General features: G+C 42.4%; 1 protein-coding gene across 4 annotated transcripts; it reads left to right on the forward strand.

Moving 5' to 3' along the window:
* The first annotated feature begins 2,315 nt into the window (after positions 1–2,315).
* NUDT9 (nudix hydrolase 9) lies at positions 2,316–23,410 on the forward strand. 4 transcript variants are annotated; one of them, XM_083398592.1, is made up of 9 exons: positions 2,316–2,661; positions 5,504–5,684; positions 7,882–8,118; positions 10,756–10,851; positions 12,387–12,473; positions 13,045–13,156; positions 19,200–19,346; positions 19,817–19,901; positions 21,231–23,410. In XM_083398592.1, the coding sequence occupies exons 2-9, from the start codon at positions 5,551–5,553 to the stop codon at positions 21,422–21,424; spliced, it is 1,092 nt and encodes a 363-aa protein (XP_083254718.1). In that variant the 5' UTR covers positions 2,316–2,661; positions 5,504–5,550; the 3' UTR covers positions 21,425–23,410. The 4 variants fall into 4 exon arrangements, with proteins under 4 accessions (XP_083254718.1, XP_083254719.1, XP_083254720.1 ...); XM_083398593.1 differs by having other exon boundaries at positions 2,316–2,542; XM_083398591.1 differs by having other exon boundaries at positions 2,621–2,925.
* The last annotated feature ends 445 nt before the right edge of the window (positions 23,411–23,855 follow it).

Raw genomic sequence — 23,855 nt, forward strand, 5'->3', positions numbered from 1 at the left:
CTTCAAAGATTTACAATTGTTTCTTATATACATCAAATATTTACTCCAATTTTCTTGAAACTTCTACTCGTCCTGATCTCTTTATTTTCCTGATAGTTTGGCCAGTTCTGCATAGTCCATCATTTTAACCTGCCAGTCCATTATATTCGGTATTATGTCTGTTTTCCAATTCTGAGCTAACATATTTCTGGCTGCTGTCGTGGCATATAGAAAGAGGTTTTTATCTTTTTTTTCAATTTCCTTTCCAATCAATCCCAGTAGAAAAACCTCAGGTCTTTTGGGGAAAGTATATTTAAAGATTTTTTTAAGTTCGTTATAGATTAATTCCCAAAAGCCCTTCACTTTACTACAGGTCCGCCACATATGGTAGAGGTCACCCTCCACCTCTCCATACTGCCAACATTTTTTATTTTTTGTTCTATACATCCTTGCTAGCTTTACCGGCGTTAGATGCCATCTGTAGATCATTTTCCACAAATTCTCCTTTAAGGCAGTGCAAGCCGTAAATTTCATGTTTATATTCCATAGTTCTTGCCATGCATCAAACTCGATATTATGGCCAAAATCGATAGCCCATTTAACCATGGCTTCCTTTATCTCTTCATCTTTCGTATACCAATCCAATAATAAATGGTATGTTTTTGATAGTACTTTATTTTTACCTTCTAGAATATCGATATTGAATTTAGATTTCTTATCCTCAAATCCCTTTTTCCTTTTATCTTCTTTTAGTAAATCATTAACTTGGTGATACTGTAACCACCCTGTAAATAAACTCTCTACCTCCTCATACGGCTTGAGTTTTATACCATGATCTGTCTTTTTGGTTAGTTCTTCATAAGTAGCTTTCCCCCCCTTCCATGTTGACTTTTTTGATGGTTAAAACTTCTATTGGTGAAATCCACCAAGGGGTTTTCTTTTCCAATAGGTCTTTGTTTCTTTCCCAAACTTGAAATATAGTCGCTGCCTTTTAACCTACCTTACAGGGTTGTTGTGAAGATGAAATGGGTGGAGCAACAACCTTGTAGGAATAATTTGTGTGTGTATATATATATATATACTTGCTAGAGGACTCCCTCCCCCAATAAAGCTCTCTGAGCTGCTGCAGTTTTGGGAGCAGCCTGTTGCACAGTGGAGGAACTCAATTTGAGAAATTACCTTTAAAAATGAGGGCTGGGAGACAGAATCTAGCTGTTTAAAATGCTCTCTGCAGGCCCAGTGACAGACAGAGAGCTAGAGTTACTCTCCTGGAGATGGTGCATCCCATCAGGGTTGACGGATCAGGAGGGAGTGGAGAGTTAAAAGACAGAACCTGACAGATCAGCTGTCAGAAAGAGGGTTTGGAGAGGGTTTGGGTAGGGCTTGGCTAAGGGATGAGCTGGGTGGTTAGGATAATTTCCCTCAAGGGTAGGAAAAGATCCTAGAAAGCATCTGGAAATGTTTTAGCAGAACAAATAGCCAGTTGATTAGAAGCAGGTTTAAAGTGAAAGCCTTAAGTAAAATTATCGATTCTAGCATGATAGAATCATAGAGTTGGAAGGGATCCTAGGGTCATCTAGTCCAACCCCTTGAAATGCAGGAATCAGTGCAGGGAACAACCAAGTGTTAAAGCACCCCAACCGCAGTCATGTTACTACGCTCCTATCCCTTTTCCTGGTCCCAGCACCACCCTCCCAGGCATGCTTAGTAGAGATGGAGGACAGGGCCTTCTTGGTGGCTGCTCCTAATTTGGAACTCCCTCCTTAGACTTTCTTGTTCCAACAGGCTTTTGGGAACTAACTAGTTTTAAGGAAAGGGCTGGCGCCATGCTGTTTTTATGGTAATTATGGGCAAGGTTTTTGAATGCATTTTATATAATTCCTGCATTGCAGAGGGTTGGACTAGATGATCCTGGGGACCCTTCCAACAATGCTATGATTCTAATTGGTCAGCGCAGACACCTTTGCTGGTAAAGTAACTCTACTGCTGCCTATCTCTGTGGTGTCCGTTCTCTGTGAACTGGACCTGGGGCGATATCCCTTTAAGAGGATTTGCCACGTTCGTCACAGGGACCATAGAGGTAGGAAAATGTAGAGCGGCGCAAAACATGAATTTTTGGCAGACCGTTCTCGGGTAGCTTTGTAGAGCGGGAAGAGATCCACAGACATATCTAGTCCAACCCCCTGCAATGTAGGGAAACCTCCATGGGTTCCGACCTATGCGGTTCCCTATTAATTTTTTGCTTATTCGCAGCCTCTTGGATGGTGTGTGAGTCTATATTTCTACCTCTATGTGTGGAAAGGCGAGAGGGCAGTGGTAAAGGCCTGACGCCTCTCCTTCGTCTGAAACCCAATCAGAATACTGGCGACGTGTGACGTACAAGCGCTTTTTGTTTTTGTTTTTCGAGGAAAGGTGACAGGCGACGTCAACACATCGCCACCCGCGCTGCCCTATCGACCATCCAGAATAGGCGGGGCGAACGAGACGCCGCTAATCCACCGGCTTCATTTCCCTGAGGGGTGGAGGGAGGCGGGATGAAAGACACACGGACGTGGCCCATTGGGTAAGGGCGGCGACGGTTTTTCTTTTTTGTCCTCGTCGCAGCCAATCACGGAGCAGAGATTTGTCTGAACGGCGGCTTGGGAGGAAAAAAAGGGCTGAAGAGAGGAAGCTTTGCGGGGGGTGAGTGCTGAGGAGAGAGCGAGAGGGGGAGGGGAGGCCGGTCCCCTCCCCCCCTCGCCAGTTCCCGCGCTTTTTTTCTGTATAGATAATGCGAATGTCAAAAATAAATGAGATGCGATCTGTATTTCGGTTCTAGAAATATGTATGCAGAGACGCGTATACATACGGAACAAATGTTACACGGCTCTTATCTAGACCCACATTGATCTATCCCTCCCTTTCCTCTGAAGCGCAAAGCGCAAAGCCCACGACGACCCTTGTGAGGTAGGCTCGCCTGACAGGAGGCAGCCCCGTGAGCTTTTACGGCTGAGTGGGGAATTTCATATTTCGCTTCATAGTAAAACAAAAATCAGAATAGAACACCTCAGAGCAAAAAAGATAAAAGAACAAAACATATTTATGCCTCGGCTATTACTTCAATGGATATTTATTCTGTTTATAGAACTGTTTCTATACCACCCAATAATAATAGTGATCCCTATGTTTTTAACTTTTTTTTTGTAAGCTGCCTTCAGTCAAGGAAAAAGGCTAACAATAGTTACTTCAATGGATATTTTGTTTATAGAACTGTTTCTATAACAGCTAATAATAATCCTGTGTTTTTCACTGTTCTTTGTTTTGTAAGCTGCCTTCGGTCAAGGAAAAAGGCGGGGCATAAATAAATATGTAACAACAATTACTTCAATGAATATTTAGTTTATAGAACTGTTTCTATAACACCTAATAATAACCCTATGTTTTTAACTGTTCTTTGTTTTGTAAGCTGCCTTTGGTCAAGGAAAAAAGCGGGGCGTAAATAAATATATAACAATAGTTACTTCAATGGATATTTGTTTACAGAATTGTTTCTATAACACCTAATAACAACAACAATAATAATCCCTATGTTTTTAGCTGTTCCTATTTTTTATTTGTAAGCTGCCTTCAGTCAGGGAAAAAGGCGGAGTGTAAATAAATATATAGCAGTAATGATGATATGGACTAAAATGTACCAGAAGGGAGAGTCTGAATAAACATTAGGAATAGCTTTCCCTTAGGAAAACTCCATTGAGCTTTTTTAAACAAGAGGTTGGATGACCACCACCATCTACCAGGGATTCTTTGGCTGTGATTTCAGCATTGCAGGGGGCTGAATTAAATGACCATGGGGAGTTGGGATCCTTCGAATGCTACAATGTTATGAATATCAGGGTGTTTTACAATGCAAAAACATAAGACATCCTTTAAAAAAATGCAAATAGTTGTTGACTGGCTAGTCATATGCCTGTCTGAGTATAGCAAAGCAGCGTTGTTTGTTTATGGGTTTTATCCTGTAATAAAATGTTTCTGAACCCTCAATAGATGTGTAGAAGAATATTGCCATCTGCACCCTGCTGGTTATGATGCCAGATGTATAATGTTGCCAGATACAGCCTTAATGCAGGCGCAAGAAAAGCTAAACTTGCTAGAATGTCCTCTCTTCAACTGTTAAAAGCACAAGGTTTCGTGCCTTGGTACCCAGTATGAAAATGTCACAGTATAATTCAATGCATATAGGTATAAAGTACTCCTACTAAAATAATTGCAAGTGTTCTGCCTAGTTGTAAATTGTGATAGGAATTTTATGGTATTAGATATATGGCAATGTTCATAACTGCACATACATAGATCAACACAGGAAGACCAACCTGGAACCATTTTGATTCCTAAACTGACCAACTGACCAAATCCTTTCTCTGCAAGGTTAAACTGGAAAAGCCTCCCCATTGTCTCTTTCCTCACAAGATATGTCTGTTTGAATAAGGTGTGACCTGGCCCAGGAAATAAGTATTTTAACACTACAAAAGAATGGCCAGGCACCCCAGGCAATCCAATCAAGTAACTTGCCAGACAGGAGATAAACTGTGAGAGGAGAAAAGCAACATTTAAATTTCTGATGTAGGTGGGATGTATCGGAGGGGTGGTCTTAGGTTACACCCCTTCTGTGATGTATGCATAATGTTTCTGGGGGTGGTCTTGATCTACAGAATGGGATTTTCAAAAGTCTTTATAAACCCTGGCACATCAATTTTGGGGGTCCTCTTCCTCTCCTGCGTGTGAGGGGAGCACCCTGTTGCAACAGATCAATAAAGATCAAGCTTACTAGCTGCTTTGCTTCTCAATATTCTCTGGTTGGCCTCTGTTATTTTCTCCTACCAATAGGGAACCTATGTAAGGACTCTATATGGGCTCTTGGATACCCCATAAGGGAAAAGGGCATATTTTTATTTAGAACAAAATCAACACAATTTAACAGTTACGTTAAAAACTGCAATACATTTTTTTTTGGGGGGGGGGGGGACGACAACAGTCCAACCCTGTGATATGTAAATGAAAAATGTTGACTAATGTTAAGGATTTAAATCTGTGCTTTCTAATCTGAATAGTTTACTTAAATTGCCACAAAAACCAAGATGCAGTCTTGGAAGCAACTCCCATTGAACTCAGTGGGACTTACTGCTGGGTAAATAAGAATAGGATCGCACTGCAGTGCAGTGCAGTCTTATTTCATTTCATACGTTGGTGTAAGTTGCAAAATGGCTAGTCCTAGATAAATGCAACAACCGATACTTGTGGAGATTAAAATGCAAAAATGTGTTTTATCTTCGGCTACGCAAGCCAAATCTTGGGAGCAAGTTTACTTTAATTGTTAACAGTGAATGGCAACTTACATAAAATAAAGGTAGCAAGTCTTATGTAATATTTGCAACAATACCTGCCTTCCGCCCCGTAATTTGTAGAAAGTATAAATTGTGAAGTGACTTGTCAGTTTGTCTTGCGGGGAATGCTAAGATGTTTTCTATTTGGTTTCCTGACTTTCCAGGTTGCTCCACAACTGGTGGGCATTTCTCTTTGTGCTTACTGCATGGGATGGCAAGGGGTTTCCTGGCCCGGACAGTTACCGTGGTTTCTCTCACTGTGACTTTAACTGCTGTTGCTGCTAAGTCTTCTTCCTGCACTTACTTCTACCCACTATTTCAAGCAGCCAGGAATCTAGCCTACAGGTATTTGTCCCAAGGTCTAGTATTACACTCCTGCTTTCTACATAGATCAGTGAGCAAGGGCTCCTAAATGTGTGGGGAATAATGTCAGAATGATAATGCTGGTAGCCTAATAGTTTTCACAGCCAACTTAATTGTATTGATATGGAAAATTAATAAAATGCATTTAAATTTTATGCGTTTTAAATGTAAGCATAAGGGTTTCTGAGTTACTCTAGCTAGCGCCTTTAAGCTCCTTGGCTAGAATGTTGAAAGGTGGGAGCAAGTTTGCTTCTTGGTGGAACAACTGTGTAGCGGAAATGGAGCCTGCAACAAAACGTTGCAGTGTATCTCGCCTCCTAAAAGCAGTGCTCTTATTCAGGTTTCCAGCCACCACACCTTCCTCCAAGATACTCCATTCTCTCTCTCCCTGTCCCCTAATTGTCCTTTGCTGACTTTCTTTTCCAACTAACATTCAGTGTTCCATGGCTACTGATCATACTCAGTGTTCATTAGTGGTGATGGTGAGTTTTCCCTTAGGTGTGCATTTTAACCTTTATACACATTCGTTGTTGTTTAGTCGTTTAGTCGTGTCTGACTCTTCGTGACCCCATGGACCAGAGCACGCCAGGCACTCCTGTCTCCCACTGCCTCCCGCAGTTTGGTCAAACTCATGCTGGTAGCTTCGAGAACACTGTCTAACTATCTCGTCCTCTGTCGTCCCCTTCTCCTTGTGCCCTCCATCTTTTCCAACATCAGAGTTTTTCCAGGGAGTCTTCTCTTCTCATGAGGTGGCCAAAGTATTGGAGCCTCAGCTTCACGATTTGTCCTTCCAGTGAGCACTCAGGGCTGATTTCCTTCAGAATGGATAGGTTTGTTCTTCTTGCAGTCCATGGGACTCTCAGGAGTCTCCTCCAGCACCATAATTCAGAAGCATCAATTCTTCGGCAGTCAGCCTTCTTTATGGTCCAGCTCTCATTTCCATACATCACTACTGGGAAAACCATAGCTTTAACTATACGGACCTTTGTTGGCAAGGTGATGTCTCTGCTTTTATACCACCTCCTTATTTCTCAGTGACTGTGGTTTGGCTGCAATCCTATCATCACTCACTCATGGCTCAGTAGCAGAGGAAGCAATATTGCTTCCTCTACCCCTCCCCATGAGTCATTCTCCGAAGACAAAAGGTAGTCGCAGTTTCCTGCCCCCTGAGGGAAGATCCAATCACTGTCCTCTGCCGAATCCACTCCCATATGCAAGTTCTTTGTGATCCTGATTGTCCTCTGTCTGGAAGGGGGGGGGTAGAGAAAAGAAATTCTACCAGTATTCAAGTTATCTTTTAGCTAAAGCAATCCCTGCCTACCAGTAAACTACAAGCAGTTTGTCTAGAAACCACAGGCACTAGCCTGGAAAACCACGGCAGAGGACAGTGATTGGATCTTCCCTCAGGGGGCAGGAAACTGCGACTACCTTTTGTCTTCGGAGAATGACTCATGGGGAGGGGTAGAGGGGAACCAGCCAGGTGACAGGACACTCAGGTTACCACCACAACTCCTCCCTCAACCCCTCCTTTCTGTAATATATGCATGATGTTTCTGGGGGTGGGCTTGACCTAGAGGAGGCGAATTTCAAAAGTTTTTATAAGGTCTTGCACACCATTTTCTGTGTCTTTTCCTCTCTCCTGCGAGTGAGGGGAACACCCTGCTGCAACAGTTCAATAAAGGCGAAGCCTACAGGCTGCTGATTTGCTCCAATTTACTCTGGTTGGTGTCTTTACTTTTTGTCCACGGGAGCCCTTGGATTTTTCCAGTAACAGGTTGATAGGTCAACAGCTTGTGTAAGGAAATTTCCACCTTCATAGAATTATAGAATTGCAGAGTTCAAAGGGACCGCAAGGTCATCTAGTCCAACCCCCTTGCAATGCAGGAATCTTTTGCCCAATTTGGGCCTTGAGCCTATGACCCTGAGATTAAGAATCTCATTTTCAACAGACTGGGCCATCCTCCTGGGGGAGGATGAACTTTCCCCACTTGCCCACATTCCTAACAGTTGGTTATTTAGCACTTAAATCACACAAGATGTGGAGTTTTCCTGGATGGCTGTGATATTGATGGTGTTTGTATGCAATTTACTATGTATGAAATGTCCCAATCCTGCAACGCACAGCATTACATCAAGTTTATTTTCCCCTTTGTGTGCAACTCCTTCTATTTTTCTACAGCCCATCTTCAGGAAGTTGGTTTCACAGCAAGGCTGCTAAAATGTCGAATTGTAAAGATGCAAGAGAAAATTTGCATAACAAAGCAAGGACCTCCCCATATCCAGGATCAAGCATTGAGCGCAGCGGAGTTCCCAACGATAAGGTGGATTGGTCAACTGAATGGGAGGATTACAGCCCTGTGGAATATACAGCGCAATCTGTTTTGGCAGGACCTAAATGGGCAGATCCAGAAATTGGGTGAGCATTGTTGGTTGACTAATGGGGTGCAGTAAAAGGGGAGGGCTTGTTTTTGAGAATGACTTAGCTTTTGCCTGACTAAAAGTAAATGGTGGGCATAATATTTATGAATGTGACCATATATTGCCTTTGTTCTTAGTTATGAGAGAAACTGTTGAAAGAGGAGTTGTGTTCAGCTATTAAGTTCTCCAGGGAGGTTGCTGAATAATAATAATAATAATTAATAATAATAATTTTTTATTTATACCCCGCCCTCCCTAGCCAAGGGCAGGCTCAGGGCAGATAACAAGCAATAATACAGTTCCAGTTCAGGTTATTTATACCCCAAGACTTAAATGGGACTTAAATTTTGGACTAAGGGAGCCACAAATGCTGCAGTTAGAATATGCAGTGCTTAAGCTCACCATTGTGGAAATAGCTTGCTGTACAGATTTTGGCACTTATAGGGTAAATTTTGGAATCTCGTTGACACGTAAAAATCCAGCTCTGTTCATTGCACTTCTAACTGTAGTTATATCAAGGGCAGCAAATATTTTATGTAAGGTTTGCTAATGCATACATGCTTTCTGACAGTGGCAGGGAGTCGTCTTCTTCCTTCTTTGGCGATCACTCGTAGCTATTTGTTATTTATATAATATTCCTATTTGTGCACACCCTCCTCCTCCTCCTTTGGCTATCACTCGTAGCCGAGTAAGATTGTCTTCCATGAGCACGGTCTTAACAGTGAGTCCGTAAGTGACTGTGGAGGCCTATTCTGGATCCACACCTCCTTCCACAGTGGGGACATAGGTTTCCAGGTGGGAGTTGATCATGGTGTGAGTTTGCCAAACGTGCCTTCCTCTTAGGACGTTTTCCCCTTTCGTCCTGAGTTCCAGTGTCTTCAAAGTCCATGACACCTTTGGTGAGAGTGGCAGGGAATAATGAAGGCTCAAGGGGGAAGCCCTCCCTTCTGCTTGGTGAGTTGGCACTGCCACTTAATCCTTCCAGCTGTTGACTAGCAACTAAACTTAAATATAGCAGCAGCTTTGGATAAGGTGCTTCCTTTATCTTATTTCGTCTGGTAATAGCAAACGTATTACTAGGCATGAATACAATTCCAGAGGAATTGTGCTGAGATCCTACAAATTAACCAAAGTGTTTAATTTTGATATGGGGTGGTGGGATTGGGGAAGCTACCAACAGTAGCCAAGTTAAGCACTTTATAAATTTGTAGGGCTTGTTCCCAATCCACAAATGCAAAAGTAAAGGATGCATTCTTTAATTTTATCATGCATTTGATATTGTATATATTTATTGTGGCATGCCCTTTTTCAGAGGTTCTGGAAGGTAGAAAACACATTTTTTAAAGAAGTTCATAAAAATCATTGCATGCTTGTGGGAGAATTTAAACAGTTGCCGTGAGTCCACATCCAGCACCATCTATACAACACTGGTAGCTTTAAACTACCACCTTTTATTTATTTTGTTTCATAAAATGTATAGACCACTTAGTTGTAAAAAACAAAAACCCTCAAAGCAGTTTTAAAACCTTAAGGAGATTTACTAGCTTAATTCCAGACCACCAAGTGACAAATCGAAGCATGAAGGTCTTACTTTACTAGAAGCAAAGTTATAAATCTAGTCCTCTCTTGGTTTACATAATGGAGGAGTTTATCATGCATTGTCCTGCATGTACTGAAGGGTTATTTGCAGGCCAGGGTGACAACTGAGCCTAGCAACGTAACTTGGCTGTGTCACAGGGAAGAACTTTGCCATTTTCATATAGCACAGCTACCTAGTGTCCCCAGATTTTAGCAGCCACAATGCTAAAAATAAGCATGATTTGAAAAAAGCCAAATATTAGCATTGTTTGTTTAGTGCAAAATTGATGTCATTATGACTTATTCTTTTGAACCATTAAATAACTAGAAGTTTTACCGCTCGCTCTCTGACTGTGTGAGAAAATCAAGAGACAGTCTGCGATCAAGCAGCTGCCAAATTGTTGCCAAACAAGCACTGGCCTTGGGCTACAAACTTCTTTATGTAAGGGCTAGAGAAGGAGACAGCTTTTGTCTAAAAAAGATAGGTCAGATGTGCACATGCTTGAAAGCAGAATGCTTCTCCCACCTACACGAAACTCTAGGCTGTCCATGCTAAGCTTAAAATGCAGCCTTTTAACTAAGTTGTCTGTAACTGGCATCTGTCAAGCAATGAAAAATGAAAGTCTGCCCTTCATCATTGCATTAGGTAGGTCCTGGCTAGACAAAGATGGCATGTGCCCTGCAACCATCCCAAAAAGAGCACCCCAACACAAGTCCAATTCCCTACATACCTGCACACCACAAACTTTTTCTAACAGTTGGCACACAAACTCATGCCAAGCACATGGATATCACAGAGAAGCACAAATGAAATGAGCAAGCCAAAGAGCACACACAGTAATGCGAAAACAGACTGAAGAATCTGATAGACAGTTTGAGGATAGGGCAAAAGGATTACAGTAAAGGACATCTTACCAGATAGGATTGGGCTGCCAAGTTGTGATCCTGAATACAGCTAACATTGGAAATAAGTTCCATAGAAACTGGGATGTTGGTAATGCACGTTGAAGGGTTTTTAAATTGTTTATTTCAGTTTTGTTATTATTTTCTTGAAAAGGGTGAAAAACTTTTCTCCAAAGTTCAACGAGAAGGATGGGCAAGTGGAGAGGAGGAGCCAGAATGGTTTCTATCATGTGGAAGATGGGAGGCCCAGGTATTTGACATTCTGTGTTAGTGCTTGTGCATGCATCAAAAGTCTGTGAGTGAAGGTCTGGATCTGATCACATAAAGGTAAAGTAAAGGTACCCCTGCCCGTACAGGCCAGTCTTGACAGACTCTAGGGTTGTGCGCCCATCTCACTCAAAGAGGCCGGGAGCCAGCGCTGTCCGAAGACACTTCCGGGTCATGTGGCCAGCGTGACATCGCTGCTCTGGCGAGCCAGAGCCGCACACGGAAACGCCGTTTACCTTCCCGCTAGTAAGCGGTCCCTATTTATCTACTTGCACCCAGGGGTGCTTTCGAACTGCTAGGTTGGCAGGCGCTGGGACCGAACAGCGGGAGCGCACCCCGCCGCGGGGATTCGAACCGCCGACCTTTCGATCGGCAAGCCCTAGGCGCTGGGGCTTTAACCCACAGCGCCACCCGCCTCCCTCTGATCACATACCTTAGTGGAAATAACCTGAGGTCAGCACTGATTCACTGGTTCAGAATCCTGGTTGCCTGTCTGCTAAAATGTGTGTCCAATACATATTTGCAAGTTTCCAAGCTAAAACTCTTCTGAAGCTATTTTCTGAAGCCTTGATTGCCATTAGGACCATGGGTTTAAAAGACAATTAAAAGAGCATAACTTCAACCAGTATTGCTATTATGTGAAAGGCAAAGTAATGGTTGTTATGTGGCCCAAGTGTAAAGAATGAAGCAGGAAGAAAAGGTTTATCTCATGCTGTTTCATAGCTCCATGAGTTGTTCTTGATAATGTTTTTCTTAACTGTGTATTTAATGTAAACTCCTTGATAGTGCATTAGGCATGTAAACCAGATTATACATTCTTATTCCTCAGAAAATTATATTCAGGACTTTAGCATTTAAAAAGAAAACACTGAAACTATTACATGCTTTTAAAATGCATTCTAAAAAATGAGAATATAAGAAAAACATCTCTAACAAAATCTTGAATACCCTGCAAGCCATTTGTTCCCAATCATCCGCCCCCCCCGCCTATTGTAGCAATTGTAATGCAGTGTGCTAGATGCTGTATGTAATTGCTTTTATTTCTTACATAGTATTTTATAATAATACTATTTCCCTTACATTGTAATACAACAAAAAGATATGAAAAATAAGATGAACGATTAAAATGCAATTAAAAATCAATATGAATACACTGGTGGTCTACAGACCACAGTTAGGGAACCCCTGCTATAACACTGTCATAACACTGTTTCGTTAAATATTTTTAAAAAGACATATGCTTCGAAGACCTATTTTGGGTGCACCAAAGAGGCTAGACATGCCCAGTAGGGTTTTGGTCTTTGAACAGCAGATCCATCCCGCTCCCAATTCTGTATCACAGACTGCATTTGAAAGGCTTCCATGTTTCAAAAGTAGTGTGCTAAGTGGCATTTGGTTAAGAGGGGGCATTGCTGTTCAAGAAAGATGAGCTGCAATCTTCTTTGGCCATGTGGAACTTCAGTTGTGTGGGCCTTTGGATCGTATCCAGGCATTCATTTGTGCTCTGTTGTTTTTCAGGAATCCTGTAGGCAGGACAGGATTAGTGGGCCGAGGTCTCTTGGGGCGTTGGGGACCAAATCATGCTGTAGATCCTCTTGTAACTAAGTAAGTAATATCATTCCAGATGATGTCAAATGGGAATATTTTACGTTCAAGTCAATATGTCAAATATTAAAAATGCTGATCATGATATTGCTTCTAATTCTACTTTAAGAGGGCTTAAAAAACTATATGGAAGCAATTGCTATGTTGCCTGAGCCCCCACAATGCATCCTTGCTGAGCAGACCCAAGGTTTTCACATTCATTTCAGTTCCAATGTTCTGGGTGGGTTCAGACAGAATACCAAACTGTGGAACTGTATGAATGAGCCCAGAGCTCACACACTCTCTCCTTCTTCTCTTCATTTCCTCTGTTTACCTCCCTCACTTCCAGTTCAGCAGCAAGCCTTACATTTGCAACTGCAACAAAATCCGGCGAAACATGGTTCAGAAGTAGCAGCAAATTGTGTCTTGCAGCTAAATTGCAAGCAAGAGAATCTGAGCATGTGGTGTGAGTGGGAAGTATGCAGGCATTGGGCTGATAGCTATGGTTTGATGTTACATCTGAAGTGGCGTTTTCCTGCATGTCTTGAGCTGAACCACAGATTAATCTTTTTTTCCCTGTTACTCTTTGCAGGTGGAAGAGAGACGGCAGTGGCAGTAAAGTAGCTCACCCAGCGTCTGGCAAAAGTATCTTGCAGTTCATCGCAATCAAAAGGAAGGACTGCGGGGAATGGGCCATTCCAGGGGTGAGAAGAGAGAATTGACAGAATCGGTTTTCAAAAATGTGCTGGTCTCCAAAAGACTCAGTGTGTGTGTCACAGCTCCCTTTCTTGCTAAGCATTTGAAGGATTACTAAAAGGATTACTAAAATCTTCACCAGGAGAGGAAAACCTTTTTCATCCTGAGGGCCACATTTCCTTCTGAGGGCTGCACACTAGCTCCTGTACCTCGGGTTACAGACGCTTCAGGTTACAGACGCTTCAGATTACAGATTCAGCTAACCCAGAAATAGTACCTCGGGTTAAGAACTTTGCTTTAGGATGAGAACAGAAATCATGCTCCGGCGGCACGGCAGCAGCAGCAGGCCCCATTAGCTAAAGTGGTACCTCAGGTTAAGAACAGTTTCAGGTTAAGAACAGACCTCCAGAACGAATTATGTTCTTAACCTGAGGTACCACTGATCCCCTCTGTATTGATTCCTGCATTGCAGGGGGTTGGACTAGATGACCCTTGAGTCCCTTCCAACTCTATGATTCTGTGATTCCTTCATCCAGATGAGCAAGAGGTACTGTCACAGTTCAAGGGCACATTCCAGCCAGGCAAAAACATGAGTTTAAAGCAGAGCCAGTGAGGGCTGTGGCTTGCAGAGAGTGGCGGCAGTCTGGGGAAAGTTCTGAGTGCCAGATAGAGAGATTTGAACAGCTGCATTACCCCCCACCCCCCGCCTGAGGTTCCTCACCCCTGAGCTACACCCAGAAAAACTAACAACACTCAGCAGCTGGCTATTCATTGTTAACGTGGCATATTAGGCCGTGAGTAAGGGCATAACTGACATATCAAGAGATCTGTCATCAGATATCTCTATTGTTTTTCATTTTTTAAACTATCATCTGCCGTTGTCATATTTCATATCATCCCTGCCTTACCCCTTGATATGGTTTTTATAATGATAATCGTGTTGGTTTCTGTTTTCCTTCACTGTGCAGCGAAAGGGCTTGTCACGAGACAGGTGTTTACATTCCACAGTCTGTACTGTACTGTTGGAGTTTCTCACGGGAAAGGGAGACTGGATGTGACGTACACTGGTTTCCTGTTTTTCACTGTGTTGTTTCTCTCCAAGCTGTCGAGGAGAGAGGATGCTTTTCTGCTCCGGCAGAGGCAAGATGTCTTTCTGTAATATAACTGCTTTGAACTGTAAATAAAGCAACCAAGAGTATGCAGCACGTACTCCTCATCCTTCTGCTGGGCACGGAACTCTGCTTTAACTAACACATGGTTATGGGCTCCAGAAGTCGAATCGGAGTGCCGGCAAAGGATCGGAATGCAGAGGGACAGATCGGATTGGAATCTGCTCTGCGCATAAACATGATTGATGAGGTATGTTGCTACTGCTCCGGGCAGCCTGCCAGCTTCTAGTTAATGGCTTTATGGCTGGACTTTGAACTTTTAAAGCCGTTTTGCCGGGAATAGGAAAATGGCTCCCAGGCTCAAGTTACTAAGCTGGGGAAATCGAAAGTAACTTTTAAGTGCGCTTTTGGAATAAAGCAGGTGCAGCAGTGACGCAGCAAGATTTAAAGCAGCATATATGACGCTGAAGGCTAATGCCAGAGTCATGATGGCCCTTCAGGATGCTTGTGGGATTCCTAAGCTCAACAAGAAGAATTATGCCGACTGGGTTTTGTATGCAGAGGCAATTCTGCGGAAAGAGGGTTTGTTTGAGGTCATTACAGAAACCCCCCCAGCTCCAGTTACAGATGCATGGAAAGTTAAGGATTCCAAAGCACGGGGAACACTTACATTGATAGTATCCCCAGAAGAGCTCTGTCTATTGCGTGATAAGACCTCAGCCAGAGAAATTTGGGATTCTTTGAGAGAGGCTCACTTAAGGACAGAAGCTGGATCTACTATGTTTTACTTTAACAAGCTGCATAATATGGCTCTTGCTGAAGGTGGAGATGTGCGTTTACATCTGATGGAGATGCAAAATCTGAGACATGAGCTGCAACAGAGAGGACTCAACTTTCCAGAGGCTGTGTATTCTTTCATGATACTACAATCTTTGGGTTCAGGTTGGGAGTCTGTTGCAACCCAGATTGCTGTGCAGCCAACAGCTCAGCTAACAGTGGACTTTGTTACTGCCGTGGTGTTAAATGAAGCAGATCGCCGGGGTGCTAGCTGCATGGGCAAGGGGGAGTCTTCACAGACGTCATCCCATAGTGCAGTGGAACCACCAGATGGCGCCAAAGCTTTGAAGGCAGTGAAATGCTACTCGTGTGGACGTCTAGGCCATATGAAGAGGGAATGCAGATATCCCAGGGCCAAGACAGAGCAGCGCAGCGAAAGCTCATCGCGTGGAAAAGGCCGAGGCAAAGGCAAAGGTCCGGTGTCTAGGACAACGCAGCACAAGGCTATGGTTTCACGCTTCACTCCAAAGGTTGCAGAGGTCCAGAAGACGTCTAGATCTTTCTTCGTTGTTGATTCGGCGGCGACCCACCACATGTGCAACGATAAGAGACTTTTTGTGTCTTTTACACCGCAGGAAGGTGCGATTCACCAGGCGGATGACCACACTATTCCCAGTAAAGGCTACGGAACTGTTGTTCTTCACAGTTTGGACTTATCGATACAGAATGTCCTTTACGTGCCAGACGCCAAACATAATCTGCTCAGCGTTGGACAACTGAATGAGCGGAACATTGACGTTTCCTTCAAGAACAAGAAGTGCATCATCACAAAGAAAAATGACTATGAATTGCATGCTGAATATGTTGATCGTTTGTTTGTTTTGTATTATGATGATGTTGTGCAGGATGACACTTGTTGCATTGCAGGTTCTAACAAAAGTTTGCATGCAGGATGTATTCATGATTTTCATCGAAAATTTGGTCATTTGCATTTTGAAGCAGTATCTAAAATGCCTGCCTTGGTTGAAGGTATGACTATTAGACCCTGCAGGTACCACATGAAGTGCAAAGCATGCGCAGCAAACAAGGTGAAAATGGCTGCGAAAGGTAAGGTGTCTAGTAGGCAAGCTACGGAACCATACCAGATTATTCATGCTGATTTGGTTGGACCACTAGCGCCCTCTTTGGGTGGAAATAGGTACTTCATGGTTCTCATTGACGCATTTTCTAGATATATTTTTGTGTACAATCTCAAGCAGAAATCAGAGGCTTTTCCTAGGTTCAAGGAATTCTGTGCTTGGTTGGAAAATGTGCATGGTAAGAAGATAAAGACTCTTTTCAGTGATCGCGGGGGAGAATTCACTTCTCAGCAGTTTGAAGCTTTTCTGACTGAGAAAGGAATTCAACACGATTTGTCTAGTCCTCGCTCGCCATGGCAGAATGGACTTGCGGAACGGGCAAATCAGACATTGCTTCAAGGGTTAAAAACCTTGCTGCATGATGCCAATCTTCCAGAGAGTTATTGGGCCGAATCTCTCTCGTGTTTTGTTTACAGTTACAATCGCAGGTTATCTTCAGCGATTGGTTGTACCCCCTATGAGAAGATGTTTGGCAAGAAGCCATACATCAAACACATGAAAATTTTTGGTTCTGACATGTGGGTTCATTCACCACAAAATTCAAAGTTAGACAAGCGTGGATTGCATGGTATCTTTCTAGGTTATCAGAAAGGGTCTTACAGAATAATGATGACTGACTCTAAGACAATTAAGCTCACGAGAAGTGTTGAATACAATGCAAAGTGGGGGGAGAATGTGGGAATTTTCCAATGTTATCCTGATGACAGTGATGAGACTGAGGATAGTCAGAAGCAACCACAACAACCCACACCCACTGATGAAGGTTCTGAGTCTGAATCTGAAACTGAATCGGGTGATTCAGAGGATTTCAAGAGTGCGAAAGCCTCTATGCGACCCTCTGAAAGCTCTGATCAAGAATTGGAAGAACCATTGTTCACAATAGGTCGCTTTTCTCCTAAGAAGGAAGAGGAGAGTGTTGAAGACTTAAGGCTAATTCGTAGGTCACAGAGAGCCACAAAAGGCAAACCTCCAAAGAGATTTGCTGATGAATTTGCTACGATAGCAGTAACAGCTGTTAAAAGCTCCAAGAAGGTATTTGAACCTTCAAGTTTCCAAGAAATCCAGGGTTTGGATTCAAAGGAAGCTGAACCATGGTTAAATGCCATGAAGGCTGAGCTTGATTCCTTGGAAAGGAACAAAACATGGGAGCTAGTTCCAGTAGTTCCAGGAATGAAACTGCTTGGAAGCAAATGGGTCTTCAAAGCGAAGACTGATCAAAATGGCAAGATAGTCAGACACAAAGCCAGATTGGTAGCCAGAGGTTTTGCACAAGTACCAGGTGAAGACTATCACGAGACCTACTCACCCACAGTGAGGTATGAAAGCATTAGGCTTATGCTCAAGCTAGCTGCAGAGGAAAATCTACACATTAGTCACCATGATATTAATACAGCTTTTCTGTACGGATCTCTGGATGAATCACTTTATATGCTTCCACCTGATGGCGTACAGGTAAAACAGGGATTTGTTTGTGCTCTGAAGAAATCCCTTTATGGTCTCAAACAAAGTGCACGGTGTTGGCACACAAAACTCACTGAAGTATTGTTTTCTCTAGGTTTTCAGCAAGGGAAAGCTGATCCATGTGTATTTGTCAAAGAGGAGGGGCAAAAGAAACTGTACTGTTTGTTTTATGTTGATGATTTGTTATTCTTTTGGAAAGATGTCGCAATGTACAATAACGCCCTAGCTCAACTGAAAGAGCACTTTGACATGAAAGATCTTGGTGAGGTAAACAACTACCTATCTCTGGAAATAGAAAGAGATCAAGATGGTAACATTCTAGTACACCAGTCACGGAAAATTGCTGATGTGTTAAGCAAACTAAACCTGATGGATGCTAACCCTGTAGACACACCGATGACAACAGGTTATCAGGTAGATGACACTGGAGAAGCATTTTCTGACTCTACACTGTACAGAAGTGTGCTAGGCAAGCTAAACTTCATTGCCAGATGTTCAAGACCAGACATTGCTGTTAGCTGTAATTTGCTAAGCAGACAAGTCAACAATCCTAGTGTCAAGGATTGGAAAGCTCTGAAACGCATAGCGCGGTATTTGAAAGGCACTATGCATTACAGACTGAGATTTAACAATCAGAAGTCTGGTGGTCTTGAGATATTTGCAGATGCAAGTTTTGGAAGTGACACTGAAGACAGGAAAAGTACGTCTGGAGTTTGCTACATGTACAATCAGGGTCTGTTTGATTGGTCATGCAAGAAGCAAACAACAGTTAGCTTAAGTACTTGTGAAGCTGAACTGAATGCACTGTCTTATTCACTTAAAGATTGTGAATGGTTGATACAATTGTGCAAAGATATGAAAATTCCTGTCAAATGTCCAATCCAGGTTTACCAGGACAACAAAGCATGTTTGGCTTTGCTGAAGTCTGAAGGTTGTAAGCAAAGCACGAAGCACTTGCAATTAAAATTGCAGCATGCTAGGGAATGTATTCAGAAGGGACTCGTAACGGTGTCCTATATGCCAGGTAATAAAATTCCTGCTGATGTATTATCCAAGATTGTATCAAGGGATCAACACTGTACCTATGTGCAGAAGTTGGGTTTGTACTGATATTGTACGAACACGCTGCCCAGTGATGTTCACAGAAAGGGGGAGGATGTTGGTTTCTGTTTTCCTTCACTGTGCAGCGAAAGGGCTTGTCACGAGACAGGTGTTTACATTCCACAGTCTGTACTGTACTGTTGGAGTTTCTCACGGGAAAGGGAGACTGGATGTGACGTACACTGGTTTCCTGTTTTTCACTGTGTTGTTTCTCTCCAAGCTGTCGAGGAGAGAGGATGCTTTTCTGCTCCGGCAGAGGCAAGATGTCTTTCTGTAATATAACTGCTTTGAACTGTAAATAAAGCAACCAAGAGTATGCAGCACGTACTCCTCATCCTTCCGCTGGGCACGGAACTCTGCTTTAACTAACAAATCGCCCTCCCCTACAAAGGTGGGATTAGCCTCAAAGGGAGAGCATCCAGGCTCTGAAGGAAGTTGTAACAAGTGACAACCTTTTATTTTAGGGCATGGTAGACCCAGGAGAAAAAATGTCGGCTGCACTAAAGAGAGAATTTAGCGAGGAGGCCTTGAACTCCTTACAGAAAACGGAGGCTGAGAAGGAAGAGATGGAGAAACAACTGAACAGGCTGTTCAGTCAAGATTACTTTGTGGTGAGTGCCCTCTCTGCTCCTGTTATAATTTTGCAAGCCCATTAAATATTACATGCGAAGGTCGATGGAACTCTTTTCAATTACATTTCAAGGAGTAGCAGCTTCTTATTAAGCAGCTTTTGGTAGCAGGAAGTAGAACAACCTTTAATGGACTGATTAAAATAATCTGTACAACATTCTCTCCACTCCGTTTTTAGTACATTTTAAAGAAAAGTGCTTTTAGAAACTGCCAGTGGCAAGCATACATTAAATGGCATTTTCCTTGTTCCAAGACGATACCTGGTGTGACTTAAGCATGCACCATTCAAAAACAAATATATTTTTCTTTAAATTTCCCATCTCATCTGCACATTTTTTGCAGATTTATTTAGTTGACAAACTCACGTGATTATCTGCCTAAGACTTCTTTAATTGGGCAAGAGCCCAAATAGTAAACAGGACGGTTGTCAGCCTGTATCTTGGCTTTCCAGGTATACAAAGGGTATGTGGATGATCCTCGTAACACAGACAATGCTTGGATGGAGACAGAAGCCGTAAACTACCATGATGAAACTGGTGAGTAAGGGATGCTGCCTTCCTTGTGGCCACACCCATTGTCATGTTGTTGGAACAAGGGTGGGGAACCAGGGGCCTTCAGATGTTCTGCATTACAGTTCTCAGCACGAGCCAGCATGGCCAGTGGACAGGGATGATGGGAACTATTGTCTAACAACTGGAGGACCACAAGTTCCTCATCTGTATGCCCCACGGAGAGCCTCAAGGTCCATAAATAACAACACCCTAGTGGTCCCAGGCCCTAAGGAAGTTAGATTGGCTTCAACCAGAGCCAGGGCCTTTTCAACTCTGGCTCCGGCCTGGTGGAACGCTCTGCCTCATGAGACCAGGGCCCTGCAGGATCTGATTTCTTTCCGCAGGGCCTGTAAGACAGAGTTGTTCTGCCTGGCCTTTAGCTTGGAGCCAATTTGATTCCCTCTCTTTTTTCTTTTCCTTCTCCTCCTACGATGAGGCTACATTTTAATATTTTAATGTTCCATTATTTTAATGTTGTACTTTACTTTTGTTTTTAAGTTGTAATCATTCATCTTGTTTTTATTATTGCTTGTAAGCCGCTCTGAGCCCGGCCTTGGCTGGGGAGGGTGGGGTATAAATAAAAAATTATTTATTATTATTATTATTATTATTATTATTATTATTATTATTATTATTATCTCTGTTAGAAGATGGGAAGGATAATAATTATTTTTCCAGTTGCTAACCATTTTCCTCCCACATTCTTGACTATAGGAAGTTAGAGGAGGACAGAAAAAGAAATTTAAGTAATACTTGAATGCCTAATTGTTGGCACACTTACTTGTGCATTGTTATGCTAGATTGTTATTTTTTTTAAAGTTCAACACTAAAAACCAAAAAAAGTTTCCTGATGACTAAGTGGCACATGGGTACCATTGCACAAAAAATGTCATCTTGTTATCATTTGTTGCTTTAAGTTTCAAGCAGACTCCTATGTTTCTGCATACCAAACCAGTCCATTGGTTCATCTAGCTCAGTATTGCAGTGGCTATTCAGATAGGGATCTTTCCCAGCTCTAACTGAAGATGTTAGTGATGGAACCTGGGACCTCCTGCATGCAAAATATGCACTCTGCCACTGAGCTATCACCCTTCCTTTGTGTTCAAGCCTGATTCCTTGGGACAAGGTGGGCTGTCAAATCTACAGAAAGTATGAGAACTTCTGTCACAAGAGTATTCGGTGAAAAGAACTGTTTACTTATGTCCTTTGCCATGGAAGCTGTCATGGGGTAGAAGTCCTGGTGGAGGATTTAGTGGGTTGTGCTGTAGGTTAAAAGGATTCAAACTAATGCCAGAATCTCTCTTTGCATAACAGGTGAAGCAATGGAGAATTTACACTTGGAAGCAGGAGATGATGCTGGGAAAGTGAAATGGGTTGACATTGGAGAAAAGCTGAAACTCTATGCCAGTCATGCTGACTTTGTCAAGCTCGTAGCAGAGAAAAGAGGAGCACACTGGAGGGAAGATCATAACCTGGTTTGCCATGATGGGGCTGAGATCAAGGCCTAAACTAAAGCCTAAACATGGCTGATAGAAGTTTAGGGATGGAATGAGGTGTTAATACTGCTTTGAAGAATGAGATTACTGATGTATGGATGGAGAACCTGCAGCCCTTCAGATTTGTTGGACTCCAGTTCCCATCAGCCCCATCCACCATGTGCCAGTGGGCAGGGCTGATAGGAGTTGTAATCCAACAGCATCTAGAGTTCCACAGCTTCCTCATCCTTGTCTTAAAGCCGCAAAGGATGGCAGCCAAATTTAAGTGAAGCCAAATCCCCATTAAATTTTCCAGTAAAATAAAATCAGTGTGACTTCTAAATGTCTAGCTTTGGCTGCACGGTGCCCTCTCTTTCTATCAAGAAATATTGCTAAGGTATTCAAGAACACATTCTGCATCCATTATACGTAAATAAAAACATGTATAAGGGTGTGGTTTTTGTTGATCAACAGGAGTGTTGAGAGGTATTTTACAGTTATAAAAATTAACAGCTGCAATCAGTTTTACTTCCTGACATTGATCTAATAATAAATAACCCTTTAGTGTCTGCACTTAATATTTATTGCCATAATCAGGAAGCAATTTAGGTTGCGTTCCTATGAACTTAATCTGGAAATAAACCCCATTGAACCCAGAGGGACTTGCTTCTGAGTAAATCATGCACAGAGTTGCACTGTGTATCTTTAAATCATAATCTGAATTATCTCTTGTTCATCATACAAAATAAGTCACCATACTATTGTTGTTTTTACCACACTGATCCTAGTATTTGTAGAGAAGGGAAAAGAGATCTTTGGTATAATCACAAAGAAAATGTAATATAGGATTTGACCCAGGAGCCTATGATTGAGGAAACAGAGGGCAACACAAACATGTTTTAAAACATTTACTTGGCTGAATGAAACACACCTCTAGGCTTAGCTCATATTGGAATGAAACACTCCAGTAAGCTTATCTTATATTGCCACTTCCAATTTTTAAAAAAAGTGGGAGCTCTTTTAATTATTCTCGTTTCCTGTACTGGCTGAGCTTTCACTGTTTTGGCTACTGGAGAATATTTTGATATACAGGAACTGGATGTTTTAGTGTTTGAACAGAAGCTCTCTGGATATTCTTGTTTGAAACCACCAGCAGTTTAGAAACCTGCTTTCAAGCATTTAATATTTCTACCACCAAAGTGATTGTAAACTACCTTGGACCACTCTAAAGAATAGCTTTGCCTCCGAGCCACTGTTGGAGTGTCTTCATGCCATGGCCTGCCTAAAGGTCATTATACTTTGGAACCATCTCCGTAATGACAAAGTCTTATCAACAAATCAATAACGCTAGCCTTTTATGCCAGCCAGCTTCTCATTGGTTATATTGTAGCGCTTAGTTTTTTCTTATGAACCTTTGGCTAAAGTTTGGGATGGCTGTTCATTATGTACCCTTCTATTTGTTATGTCAAGCTGCCAATATTTTCTGAAACACATAACGAAGCGGTTTTATTCTTTGACTTCTGAATAAATTGCACAGCAGCCACAGTTTCTGGCATGCCTTGCCTTCTGCATATGTTATCTGTTTTTTGCTTTGCCCAAAAACACCATTGCCCAGCAATCGTTCTTCCATCCCAGAGTCCTGACTCTGGACAAATGGAAGGGCAAAATGCTGGAATACAATATTACTCAAGCCAGCAGCACAACTGGGTCCCTTCACCTGCCCCAGCCGCAACAAAACACGTATTTACCACATTGGTCTCTACAGCTACTGTAAGGTGCTGCAACCATCCAACAGCTTGACCTCATCCCCAAAGGCACACTGCTCCGTTGGCTCCCGAGACAGACTGATGCCAACAAAATCCTGTCATTGTAAGGAGAACGTATGCTCATCATCCAGGGAGCTGGTATTTAATCTTTTTGAATGTGATATGACCTCCATTTATTCCAGAAGAAAAATTAACCCAGATATCAAATGTTTGGGAAATGCTGATATAATAAAACCATCTGGCTCGCACCTTATGCTAAGGTTTATTGAACAATTTTTTGTATTAAGTGTTATATATAAATCCTGCACAGCAGCTTAACAATGGTTTGTTTATAGCATGAAGCCCTTAGCTTATGAACCTTGATTTGTTTTAACCAAGGCTTGGCACTATGTGAGAATGCAACACCATTCTTTAACCATAGGGGTTTTTGGGGTTGTTGTTTTTTTGGCCTCAGACATTCATCAAGCTGCCAAGTCCTTTCCAGCTAGAAAACAAGCCATGGTTTGTTCAGTCACTTGTGGAATAACACATTGTTAATTGTGGTTCATTAAGCAAACCACGGCTTACTGTTGTGTGCAAACTAGGCCAGCACTGTGGTTAGGCTTTGTCAGAAGCTACTGAATCTACATGGAAGAGAAAACCCCAAAATACTGAGGTGTGAAAAATTGTGACGTGTTGATTCTGCTCCAAACAGACCA

Source organism: Podarcis tiliguerta (assembly GCF_965153285.1).
Source record: "Podarcis tiliguerta genome assembly, chromosome: 9".
Taxonomy (NCBI): Eukaryota; Metazoa; Chordata; class Lepidosauria; order Squamata; family Lacertidae; genus Podarcis; species Podarcis tiliguerta.